General features: G+C 45.0%; 1 protein-coding gene across 5 annotated transcripts in view; it reads right to left on the reverse strand.

Moving 5' to 3' along the window:
- LOC147717698 (E3 ubiquitin-protein ligase TRIM39-like) overlaps window positions 1–13,910 on the reverse strand; it is a 660,302-nt gene that overhangs the window by 314,742 nt on the left and 331,650 nt on the right. For 4 of the 5 annotated variants that reach the window (XM_086924485.1, XM_086924487.1, XM_086924484.1 and 1 more), the window contains exon 4: window positions 10,728–10,750. In XM_086924485.1, the coding sequence (XP_086780611.1) occupies window positions 10,728–10,750 (23 nt within the window). Of the gene's footprint in view, window positions 1–10,727; window positions 10,751–13,810; window positions 13,843–13,910 lie in introns of all 5 variants that reach the window. The other variant, XM_086924488.1, reaches the window with a different exon arrangement.

Consider the following 13,910-nt stretch of genomic DNA (forward strand, 5'->3'; position numbering starts at 1 on the left):
GCGCCAGGCTCCACCCGCACTTCTCCTCGGCGTACCCGGGCTGCCTGCCGCCCTGCCAAGTCTGCTGCCGAAGATCGAGCTTCCTCCTGCAAAGAAAAAGGCCGGACTGGTGTGCCGGGTCCCTCACAAAAACCAACTCTATGAGGGGCAGAAAAACCGCTAACAGTTACCCCGCCCCCCCCTACTCGACATCCTAAAACCACCAGAACTAACCACACTTTTTCTCTTTAAAGCATCGCAAAGACGCGGAGACGGCGGACAGACCTCCTCATCCGAACTAGCATTCAACACAGCCTGAATAACTCTCGAAGCCGTCCCCTGAGGGTCCCAATCCTGAACCCCCCCAACCGAAACATCACCCCGGGAAGCAGGCCCCGAACCCACCAACCCACTATGACCTTGAAAATCCCCCGACAGCCTATAAAAAGCTCCTACCCCCCCCACACCTCGCTGCGCCACATCCCCCACCACCCGAAACTGGCAGGAATCACCCACCGACCCGCCCGCGCTGCCCAACTCCCCACCCGAAGCCAACCAATCATGCCGCCCCGCACCCTCGCCCATACCCATCTGGGCCCACTCCCCTTCCCCCAAGGAGCTGCAACCCCCAGACATGGCCTCCCCCCCCACCGCAGATCCAGAGGGGGAAAACAATAACGGACTCTGCGGCTCCCTACCCACCGCGCAAACCAGAAAGCCACGGCCCTCAGGCCCCCCGACACCCGCAGAAGACACTAAAGGCCGCGCGACCTGCTCACCAACCGCACCCCCATCAACCGACACCGGGACCTGCCCCACATGGCGGCGTATAACGCTCAGTGGAGCGACCACCTCCTCAATGTCCGGATCCGGGGCACCCCGCAACGGTGGCTGCGCCACAGAAACCACATCCAAAATGGCCTCCGCCCGCCCCGCCTGAGTGACGTCAGACCCCACCCCTGCGGAGGCAGAAGCCGAACGCCGCGTGCAACCACGTTGCCTGGAAGCACGACGGCCCCGCAAAACGGGCGCAGAGGCCGCTCTATCCCTCAGAACGAGCTCAGAAACCTCCCCCTCCCCGAGAGGGAAACCCCCAACCCCAGCCCCCTCCAACAACGTAGAATCCAAAGGAACGGCCGGGTCAGAAGAACTAGCATCACTCCCCCTCCGGGCCCTAGAACCCCCCCGACGGGTCCTAGAACGACCCCGCTCACTTACCCCATCCTGTCTCCGACGTTTCGGGGAGTAACATGCTGCCACCGCAGCCAACACCCCCGCAGAGGCCTCCCGCTGGGGTCGCGGGGTCTCGGCCCGACCCCGGTCGCCAATGACCAGGTCCAAACGCCCAGCCTCGCTGAGCAGGCGAATAGCTTCCAACACGCGATAATCCTCACCAGACATGATATTGGATCAGACTAGCTAAGGAAAAGGAACAATACCACCAAAGTATGAACACACACAAAAATTCTAAGCTCAACCGGCCACCAGGTCACCAAGCCTAAAATGGTGCCCGGAGCGAGGAGCCCCGCCCATTTATAGGGGAGCGCACAAAAAAACTAAAACCAGCCCAAAAACGCCCAAAGAACCTGCTAGAAGGAATACCCCACCCAGATCTCCCAAACCGCCCGGGGGAGGGGACCTCCCGGTGGTCGGCTGCCCTCCCCCAAGCCCCCCTTTTAGATTCAAACACGGGGATTATTATTGAAGCTCAAGGTCACGGAGGATCGGTGAGTTATTTACCAGTACTCTGCTTGTTAATCCTTTACTCTTCGAGCCTATAGCCTCAATATGTGCATTATAGATGCAACATATATATTTTCCATTACCATTTTTTCAGAATCAGAACGCTCATAATCGGAATGCACAACTGACCCTACAAGAGTTAATTGGTTGTGGTGTGTTTTGAGATTTGGGATGTATCTGGGGACTAGTGTTTTGGTATTCTACACCATATTAGGAAGCCAGTTTGTTTTTATACGATAAGGATTGGTTTTGTACCGATTATGACACACGAGGAAGATAGTGTTTTCTTATCCCCCTCCTTTGGAAATTTAAACAATTAGCTTGGCATGTGTGTATGCCCTCCCTTATTTTACACCATTTTAGTTTGATTGATGCTTGATTTAACTTTTGACTCAGACTTTTATGTGTATGGCAACCATTGATGGGCCACGTATGGATACACCTTATTCCTCAGGTGATATCGTGCTCTCCCTGTCTCACGAGGAGCCTACCGGCCCATTTCATTTAGCTGAACAAGCGCCACCGGAATTGGGTGGTTCTTTGGTAAATATTGGCATATAATTACGCCTATGGTTGAATAGGTGCGATTACTTTTAACTTAACTTATGTTTCATTGGTTCTAGGTGCCCCTTTTTGACCCACATCACCCACCCCAGTCCTGAGGAAGACCCCGTAGTAAGGTGGCAACTTAACCTACATCTATAAGGGGTCGAAACGTCGACTTCTACATCTTTACCTATCCATGAACAACAGACTATTATTACTGTGTTTCAATATATGGCATAGGTTTTACATTGTTTTTCCATGTGGCTTCGTAAAACATGTATATGTGATGTCAAATGATGTATTCTGTGACCTCACTGGATCTTTAAATGCCTCTCACTATACCCTAAACCCTCACCAAACCACATTACCCACCCCACTCCCCCTTTTTTCCTTCTGGGCACATTGTATATACTGCAAGGCGATCTCTGTCATACACTGCATAGATAAGGAGGTGATTAAACAACATCGCTCTTACAAATTGCTGTTTTATTGTTACTTTCAAATTGAGCAAAAAGGATCGTTTGTTCTTTAAACAGTGCGCATGGGACCATTCCCCTGTAACATTGAATACTCAGGTCCCAGTACTTTTGGGTTTGCCCTTTAATGTAATGGTTACTTTCAGTAAGGCAGACATACTTTCTTTGCCAAAAATTCACCAATAAATATATTCAAATGTATATTTCACAAATTCAAACATTGTAATGATTAATAAAAGTTATTGTCATAAAATATTTTCTTTAAAACTTTTTATCAAATGACATTAACGTGTCTTTGAGCCTTTCCTTTAAAAATGTTCATGGTGCAAAGTGCATCCATACAACCAACAACAAGAGGCTTCTGAACCCCAGTTGAAAAACATCCAGCCTTAGCATGGAGTGCTTTTAAAACAAGCATTTGCAATGCAATAGGTCTCACATTATGAAAGTTTGAGCTATTGGTCTGGTAAATGACAATTTTTTGTTGTTTTTGTGTTGGTTTTGGAAATAGCTAATTAGCATTGTCATTTACAATGACAATAGTTATAACTTTCGCAAATGTGACACCTATAGCATTTGTAATGCAATATGTTTTGTATTTACGTGACTTAGATGTATTGCTATTACAAATAACAATGGCTTTTAATTTTTTTAAATAATTAATACTTAAATAAAAGTGATTGTAATTTATAATGGCAATAGCTTCAACTTTTGTAAATAACTTTTGTGAAGATTATGTTCAGTGTATTTTATTGTGATGAAATCCAAGAACAGAAGTGAAATATTAACATCTTTTTGTGACATTTGTAATAAAGCTTGAAACATTGAGAGAACATATTTGAAACAGTTGTTGTTGAATGGTTGCACAGATTGGTGCTGTGGTGGTGCTGTAATAGACAGACAGACAGACAGACAGACAGACAGACAGACAGACAGACAGACAGATAGATAGATAGATAGATAGATAGATAGATAGATAGATAGATAGATAGATAGATAGATAGCGATAGATATAGTGAGGGCGATAGATAGATTGATAGAGTGAGGTGCGATAGATAGATAGAGTGAGGGCGATAGATAGATTGATAGAGTGAGGGGCGATAGATTGATAGAGTGAGGGGCGATAGATAGATAGAGTGAGGGCGATAGATAGATAGAGGAGGGCGATAGATAGATATACATTAGATAGATAGATAGATAGATAGATAGATAGATAGATAGATAGATAGATAGATAGAGTGAGAGCGATAGATAGAGTGAGGGCGATAGATTGATAGAGTGAGGGCGATAGATCAATAGAGTGAGGATGATAGATAGACAGATAGATAGATAGATAGATAGATAGATAGATAGATAGATAGATAGATAGATAGATAGATAGATAGATAGATAGATAGATAGATAGAGTGAGAGCGATAGATAGAGTGAGGGTGATAGATTGACAGAGTGAGGGCGATAGATTGATAGAGTGAGGATGATAGATAGATAGATAGATAGATAGATAGATAGATAGATAGATAGATAGATAGACAGATAGACAGATAGATAGATAGATAGATAGATAGATAGATAGATAGATAGATAGATAGATAGATAGACAGATAGATAGAGGGCGATAGATAGAGTGAGGGCGATAGATAGATTGATAGAGTGAGGTGCGATAGATAGATAGAGTGAGGGCGAATGATAGATTGATAGAGAGAGGGGCAATAAATAGATAGAGTGAGGGCGATAGATTGATAGAGTGAGGGCGATAGATAGATTGATAGAGAGAGGGGCGATAGATAGATAGAGTGAGGGCGATAGATAGATTGATAGAGTGAGGGCGATAGATAGATTATTAGAGTGAGGGGCGATAGATAGATAGATAGAGGGAGGGCGATAGATAGATATACATTAGATAGATAGATAGATAGATAGATAGATAGATAGATAGATAGATAGATAGATAGATAGATAGATAGAGTGAGAGCGATAGATAGAGTGAGGGTGATAGATTGACAGAGTGAGGGCGATAGATTGATAGAGTGAGGATGATAGATAGATATATAGATAGATAGATAGATAGATAGACAGATAGATAGAGGGCGATAGATAGAGTGAGGGCGATAGATAGATTGATAGAGTGAGGTGCGATAGATAGATAGAGTGAGGGCGAATGATAGATTGATAGAGAAAGGGGCGATAAATAGATAGAGTGAGGGCGTTAGATTGATAGAGTGAGGGCAATAGATAGATTGTTAGAGTGTGGGGCGATAGATAGATAGAGTGAGGGCGATAGCCCAATCTGCACTTTAGGAGCATTTTTCAAAACCCTTACTTTATATCTCGCCAACAAGCATTGCTAAAGCAATGCCTTTAGCGAGACCTAATAAAAATGAGGTAGGGGTAACTGAATCTCTCAAGAATATACAAAGTGGAGATGCAGATAGCATACATAACGAATACAAAAGTGTCCAAAACACAAATAACCTAAAAAATCGGTTTTAGCACAGTGTGCCGCCAAACTAGCATGTTTCCACTCCTGCCAGCGTATCCATATATGTAACACAAGTGGAAGCACACCAAAAAGCAGCCATGCCTATTAGCTTTGTCAATAGTTGTTCTTACATAAAGATTTAACAAAAACATAAAGCTTTGCTATATAAAAAAAAATAAGCTTTTGTTCATATGTGCTAATTTGTAGCATAAGACAAACGATTGCGGCTTTCAGGGAGCAGAATCGTGTTACAGCCCTGGCTCACCATTCTGTAACTATGGACAACCTTGTGATCACTGTGGCTACAGAAATCAACATAAACATTGTTTGTATGTACTTAACCTAGTAGGGTGGGGTTATAGTGCAGGCTCACAAAAAATACATAAATGTTACGTTTGTAGAATGTAACTATGGACTATGTAAAATGGTCAAATACATTAGGACTGAGTTTGTGCTATATTCAATTGTCTAAAAATAATAATGCATCGCCAACAGCTCAAACTTTCAGTAATGCGAGACCTAGTGCATTGCAAATGCTTGTTCCTCTTAGACCTGAAGGGGGAAAATGTCATAAATAAGATGGACTTTCATAAGCACATTGGCCAATGGGCCTGTGGCAGATGAGCCACTGATCGAAGATTTCTGACCGATGATTGGGATATGTGGAGCACATATTTGGCAGATGGGGCATCTGCTGCTTTTCAGCAGATGATGAACATTCAGCAATCTCTAAATGACCCCTTTCAGTGTATGTCACTAACCACATGACTTTTTAGAAAGTTTTGAAAAAGACATTTAAATTCCGCTCTCCTGTTTGAAAGTCAGCAATTTAGCCGCTAACCCACAGGTTCTCATTAGCCCTGCACCTTTAATAGACTATATAGGCTATGTAGTTAGAAAGAAATCAAGCAGTGGCATAGCCAATAGGTCTCGCCTTTGGGACCTTATAAGTGTTTAGCCATGCAACAGTTGATGTTGTTGTACCAAGGATATTGTGCTGCATAACTATATACTTATAAGGTGCCAAAAGCGAGACCCATTGGCTATGCCAATGCTTGTTTACTTAGTAGTGGTTTTAGGAATTGATTGAAGATATAATGATCACTATTCTCACATTCATAGGAAAGAGAACTCTATCCATGGACGATGGAATGCTTTACATGAGCACCAGTTACATTGCAAAACGCCAGATTCGTTCTGTTTTTAGGCGCAGGGAGAGTTAAGTGATTTGTCCAGAATCACAGGGTATTGAACTGATAGCAGACTCAAGCGTGGTTACCCAATTGCAAAATTGGCAGCTCTAGCCATAACGCCACACCCTCTACCAACTATGCCTTCAAACCTATGCCCTATGTTTTGTGTTGGTCGCTGTGTGGCCAACATGTGTGCAATAATAAAATGTTTGTATTGTAAAGTATAACTGACATAAAAAAAGAAAATCTAAAAAGATAGAAATGCAGGTAGCTGCTTGGATACTGGATAAGTGTCCTTGTTCATAATTTCCAACCTCTCCTGTATGGATCACACAGACGCACCTGTGCACGATTTGTTTCCTTGGATGTAAACGATGCATCCAAAAGCCTGTGCACCACATTTCAATATATCTGCATTTCTGAAAAAATTTGAAACGTTTCGCAAGATCAATAGCCGTGTTTGTAAATCCTAATACACAACCGAGCAGTAATGCGGTGCTCGTACTATCGAAAACATAAAAGCCCTGTCTAGTGGGAGAGCATCAGTGACTGCAGATCAGAAGAACGACCCACACGGGGCAAGTGAGGCTTCCATCTCACATGGATTTCGCGCTCTTGGAAAGTGTGCAACCTTCTGCAAGATGAACCAGGCCTTCATAAATAGTGCCATAGTATCACTTACACAGTCTGGCATGGCGAGTGACTATGAAAAAACCCTCGGGACAGCGGGATTTCTTTATGAGTATTTAAAATACTATAAACAGAGCATTAAAATGGATTTACAAACCATGAGTGTATTATGTTTAGCAAAAGCATGTCCTGTACGGAGGTCTGAGCGTCTCTACAAAGGTGAGTTTAGAAATGTGGTTAATTACTGGTGACAACTCAAGCTTGAGGTTATGAGGCTTTGTAAATTAGCTTAGTAAAGTGCCCTGGCTTCACCTGATATGAATACGGGTGTTCTACTGCTGACTGACTGACTGCTCAAACAAACCCTATGTGTCCTGACGAGGGCGAAACCTTGAATCATACTGTCATCCTGACGCCCACTCATTGCCTCCCTCGATGAAGGGACATATTATAACCAATCGGTTGAAAGCCTTGACCTTGTGATATATATGTATGGGGCGAGGGAGGGGGCGCGCACGTGTGTATCTGTGACTGTTGCGTCTGTGTGAGTGTTTAAGAGCTACAAAACACTCCCAAATTCCACAGCAAAACTTGTTTTTAGAATGAAAATATATTTCCAGTGGTTTGAGTATCGAGGACTTAGGGGGAGGGGTGATTCAAAAATATACCATATTACTGAGAGTAGGTAAAGAACAGAACCCTAGGAAAAGGCACCCGTACGACTGTCGACAACACTATGAGGACGTACAAATGACAAAAATGGAAACAGACGTGACGTAATCGTAATATGAACGAGATTTAAAGAAAGCTGACGAAGTTATACGGAGCTTTACACAAACGCTTTATTTAACTAAAAAAAAAAATAATTATTGTATCAGTATGTGGTGGCTTTTTACCCACGCAGTGGTCCTTTGGCACGTCCGGTTAAGAGGCCATGATTAAGGGACTGATTTAGCGAGCCCTGAATTGTCAACTCAAATGGCGATGCACAAATATACGTAAGTAAGCCTGGGAAGGGACAGGAACCGAACGGTTCCCGTCTCTGGAGCGCCAGTGGAGGCGCCCTGCCGAGATGCGAACAGGAACATTCTGGCGGTATTTATACAGTTCCTGAAAAAAACAGAGACTTCAGCTGCGCTTGGCACGCAGCCTCTGGAGTGCTTTTAAGAATGGACAAATGTCTGTGTCAATGGACAAATGTGAAGTACACAAGGTTGAAAGCACAGAGGCGGCTAACTGAGACCATCACTGCGAAGTGAAAGTAATTAAGCCAGCGATGCGAGGATCCCTTTGAAGCTCTCGGAGGGAGGAGCAAATGGTAATAAAAAGCCTGTGGGGAAAAGCGTTCGCTTGTGTTCACATGAACTGTTTGAAATCCACCTGATGGTTTGAGAACTTATTTTGCCTCCTATAATTCTCCCCTATCCATTCCTTGCGGAATGGGATAGGTGAGACCTAAAAACGCTGTAAACTCTCAATGGCCCAGGAGACTTATTGTTTTTTAATGAAGCCTCCTACAATATAAAAAAATGTTTGGTGGTGCCTTAGACTCTTCTGGTGGCACAAAACCAGCACGTGTTTCGTTGCTGTTGAGGCTATTACCCTGTGACTTCTTCAGGGCTGTGGTCAATTTATAGCAGTTTCCTAAATCCGGTAATAATTACAACCCGGAGTGGGGTTCTATCTGATTTGATGTCTTGTCCCAGAGGAAGTGTCTATTTGTAATATCGACAGTGAAAGGCTTCCATGTCCGATTACAGTATTCAAAAAAGTGTTTTTAGGATCACTGTCCCATCCGGCAGTTGTATAAAAGTACGATATCCCAAAGCAGCATGTTCGCTGGGCGAGTCTGCTGTGCTACTGTAGCAGGGGTAATCCCCTCAACAACGACAAAACATGTGTTGGCTAAGAAGGTTTAAGAATTGAAATTAAAGACTGCAAAAAACACAAGACAAGCATCATTGTGACTTATGATATAATTTATGTGTTTAAAAATACTAAAGTGTGTCCAGAGGATATTGTAAATATCCAGTAAAGTGGTCTTTGATCACGCGTTTGGGGATCTGGTTGTTTTTCCCTCCCTTATGCAACGTGCCAAATTTCTTGCAACAACTCGATTCTATTTGTGAAAGGCCTGAGAGCGCCACCGCCATATTGCTTACCACCATTTCCATATATATATTTCATAACTATAACGTCCCTTCAACCTTTATTTTTTAAAGTGAATTTCTATGTTTTTTTAACTGGTAGTATCATTTGCCGAGATGGAAAATAGGGGCTGGCCTTTGACTAGCTCTCAGGAATCCTTCTGTAAGGGACTTACTGGAGGTAACAGGAGGGCTTCTTGGCCCCTAAGGACCCTCAGCATATTAAAAAATAATCATAATAATATTAATCCATATTTATAAAGCGCAAACATATCACCCAAGGTGCTGGGGGACTTTGGGGAGATTAAGTAAACTATTACTCAGAGTCATATGCTGCGGAGCTGAGCTGCCGTCGGGGATTCAGCCGTGAGCCCAGTGCTCTGGAGTTAGCCGCTCTGGCCACTGCGCCACACCTCTCCCTCAGCATCCAAGAGGACTTAATTCCCCAACCAGTATTGTGCCAGGAGGCGCGTTTGCTGAATGGTGGAAAAAGGGGGCGTGGCCTCCAAAGTTGTCTCAGCAATTCCAATGTGTGGGACTTTCTTGAGGTAAGAGGAGGGGTGGTTAGCCCCCGAGGACCCTCAGCAGCCAAGTGGACTTCACTACCCCCACCAGCAGCAGTGTGCCAGGAGGCATGCTTGCAGACTGTTAGAGAAATGGGGCCTGACCTCTAAAGACCTCTGAGAAATCCTGCTGTGTGGGACTTACTGGACGCGTCAGGAGAGCTTGTTGGCCCTCAACGACCCTCTGCAGCCAAAGGGACTTAATTCCCCAACCAGCAGTGCACCAGCAGGCGTGTTTGCAGAGTGTTAGAGAAAGGGTGGCCTCCTGTGACTTACCGGTTCTTTTAATAAAAAAATTAAAACATTTTTAGGTGGGGGGGGGGGGGGGGGCTGCATTACCCTCCTTTCCAGGGTCAATTCAGACTGCAGGGACCACATCCCCCGGCTGCCGCCTTTGTAAATGGGGAGGCTGTGCGGCCGATTTTTGCCCCAGGGAACCCATTCCCCGGGACCTGATCTTTTTGGAAAAAAAAGTTAGACATTTAAAAGGAGGGGGGCCAATGGCTCCCCATCTCTGGATGATTTCGGACCCAGGGACCTAACCCCATGGGGCCCACCCTCTAGTGTGGGTGCCCTAGTCTCCCCCGGGAACAGGAGGGGTAGTTGGCCCCTAAGGACATACTTGAAGACCAACTACCCCTCCTGTCACTTCCAGTAAGTCCCACCCAGTGGGATTGCTAAGAGGTCTTCAGAGGCCACGCCCCCTTTCTTCAACACTCTGCAAACGCGCATCCTGGAGCACTACTTATTGAGGGATGAAGTTCACTTTACTCCTGAGTGGCCTTTGGGGACAGGAAACCCTCCTGGTTCCTCCTGTAAGTCCTCCACAGCGGGATTCCTGAGAGCGGGTCTGAGGACGTACCATGTAATCGTAATAAATAAGAAATAACATATTAATTAACTTCTGTATAGTATATTTATTACTTAAAAGAGTACTGGAAGAACAAATTTACAAACGTAAGTGAACGTACCTCCTTAAAATGTTTTTCACATCCTAGAGAGAAATGAAGAAAGAGGACAAGGTAAATATCCAAACACGCATACATTGAAGCATTCATTTCCTTTGTAGATGGCCCTGATCTGTGATTGAAGGAAAGGCAGCATCTAGATATCAGAGAATACTATAGAATCAACATATCTTCAGCATTTACCATTTTTATTTTTCTGACTGATAATTGTTTAGTCACAGAACAACCTGACAGTATCAGATCAGGAAAACTTGCAATAAATACCAGAGATGCCTGCATGCACAATGGGAGTTAACTCAGGTTTCCTTTAAATCATTTGTGATCATCAGGCTATCATGCACATTTACATTTTAAGAGCATTATGAGCATTGTTCATGAGCATTTTGATGTAGAAATAGAGAAGGCTCCCTTTCTTAACCCGTTCCATGCTCGTGACGGAACCGCTCCGTCACGAGCCTCGGGTGAGCTGTGCTGGTGATGGAGCGGTTCCGTCACGGCCCGCTCAGCGTGCCTGCGCGGCGCTGATTTTGCGCCTGCACGGCGCGTTTCATTGAGCGGGTGGGCTGTGACGGAACCGCTGCGTCACAAGCACAGCGCACCCGAGGCTCGTGATGGAGCGGTTCCGTCACGAGTATGGGAGCGCCACGCGAACCTCCCTCCCCACTAGCTCTGCGGCGGAATAGCCGCCACAGCTAAGGGGTTAATGTGGGCTGTACAAAGTCTGGCAGAGGCATGCAGAAAGGACAAGGAGTGAGACAGAGCAGGGTTGCTGCACTGTCAACTACTTTAATGAATGCCTATGTTGTTTAAACTACACTGCCTATGACACATGCAGAGGGTGATATGGTTGGCGGATTGGTAATGTGGCTTATATGGCAGAAAATTAAAGCAACCACAATTGTATAAATACAGCTCCAGCTTGTCACAGTACTTTATGCCCAATGCCATAAACTGGACGCTTTTTACTAATAATACTCAAAGCTATAAGAAGACACCCACAGACCTGATGCAGCGGCCCCCACCCAGTTCTTGGCCCCACTCACATTTCCTTGCGTACCAGAAGATCACTGGTAAGAGCTTGCTGGCCTGACTACAGAAGTTGTAATCATATTAGTAATACAGAATTTAGCAACAGAAAAACCCCTGGATCAGTTCCCTCCTAAAGATTAGCCCTTATACTATCCAGATTGGATTACGCAAATGGCCTCTTCTGCGGCCTTCCAAGTTATACAAAATGCCGCTGTACGGCTTTTGTTTAATATTCCAAAAAGTTCAAGTGTCCGTCAACCTCTCCGCGCCCTGCATTGGCTCCCGGTTGCCCACAGGATTCTATTTAAAATCCTGGTCCTTGCCTTTCGAGCTGTTCATCAAGCTGGTCCTGTCTACCTGAGGAAAAGATTTTCCCTATATGTGCCCAACCGCCCCCTCAGATCTGCTAATCTGCACCAAATGTATGTTCCAAAATTCAAATACAGCAGGCTTGGTGGCCAATCCATCTCAGTCAGAGCGGCGAGAGCATGGAACACCCTTCCGCAGCAGCTAAGAACAGCTCCTTCCATTACTCTGTTCAAGAAAGGACTGAAGACCTACCTTTTTAACATCACTGTATAGGGTCCCCCTCTACCCTGCCTCTCACCCCTTTCGCGCCAGGATACTATTTTTTTAGTAACAGAGCGCGCTATAAAAGCCTATAATAATAATAATAATAATAATAATAATAATAATTATATAATATTTGCAACTCACCTGGTTCCCCGCTTAACTGCAATAGATATAGAAACCCTTCAGATAGGCATTCTTCCTTCTACCCAGTTTGTTCCTCCTAGTATCAATATCCAAACTTGATCGAGATCCAACTGAATTGCAGTGGCAGTCACCACAAACCAAAAGGATTGGGGCAGGTGGAGGAGGCACACGGGTAGAAAAAGGAGGGGGAACACAAGGGGAGTTTAATAACGATTGTTATAAAAAGGAAGACTTACCTGAAGCTGCCGGCTGCCTCCCACTCCTCATTTTCCTAGTCCGAGCAGCCGCTGGGATAGCATCAAAAACTTCCTGTGCAATCCCCGTGCTGCCCTCATGCTACGAGTGCAGCACGGGGATTGGCTTGAGCGGGCTGATGTGACGCTCCGCTCAGGACAGGGACTCTGTGCTGTTTCTTCAACCTGGCTGTTCATTACAGCTGAGTTGGAGAAACCTATGCATGCATGTGTGTTTGGCCAGCCTACATCAGCCAGCCAAAGACACATGCACACTTAGAAGTTCAGGAGCCACTCCTTTGCCCCCCTCTCATAGCCCTGGCCCCACCCTTCCCTGCACACGATGGCTGAGCCAAAAGGTAAAAAATAAAACAATGATAGAATATGGTTTAATTTTTCACCTGTTAGCTCTGAGCCAGTGAGGCTACGCTCCTCCGCCATTGCAGAGGAGCTGCCCCTGCTCAATTGCCTTCTTTCATGCCACTGCTTATCTTGGGTACTGACTACAAAATATTAAGCAAGATCCTAGCACACAGATACTTACAAATACTCCCTGTGCTTATCCACTCAGATCAAAATGGCCTGGGCCTGGCTGCAGTACCTCCCTAAACATCTGCAGGTTTCTCCACATCATGGACCGAGTTTCTTTCCAATTTCCTCAATCTGCCTGTCTAGTTCTGGATTTGGAGAAGGCCCTTGATACACCTGACTGAGGTTATCTTTACCAGGTTCTACCTAGGCTAGGGGCATGTAAGTGCTTGCTCCCCCTGATTCGACTATTGTACACTACTCCCTCTTCACATGTTCTAATGGGCAAAATGATACTGGCTTCCTTTTCTGTCCATGGGGGAAATATACAGGGATGCCCACTTTCCACTTTGCTTTTTTCAATTGTTATGGAGCCTCTAGCGGTCCATGTCCATGCGGGAAACACAAAATGGGCAATCCTTCTAGACGGCACGGCACATGCAATATCCTCCTTGCGGATACTGTAGTCAAAGAATGTGTCAGACAAGTTTTCCAACTCACACAGCACATTACTCTGTATGCCCCTGGGATACCGCTCAGGGTTTACCTGCACAGCCGGGATTCCTCGCACCCAGGAACTTACTCAAACAAGCATAAACATTCTGGAGACCCTTCCTTAGATGGTTACTTGCTCTCTTTTGAACAATGTGAAAGAACCCTGTAGGCACAGGGTGGTTGA

Source organism: Lissotriton vulgaris, chromosome 5 (assembly GCF_964263255.1).
Source record: "Lissotriton vulgaris chromosome 5, aLisVul1.2, whole genome shotgun sequence".
NCBI lineage: Eukaryota > Metazoa > Chordata > Amphibia > Caudata > Salamandridae > Lissotriton > Lissotriton vulgaris.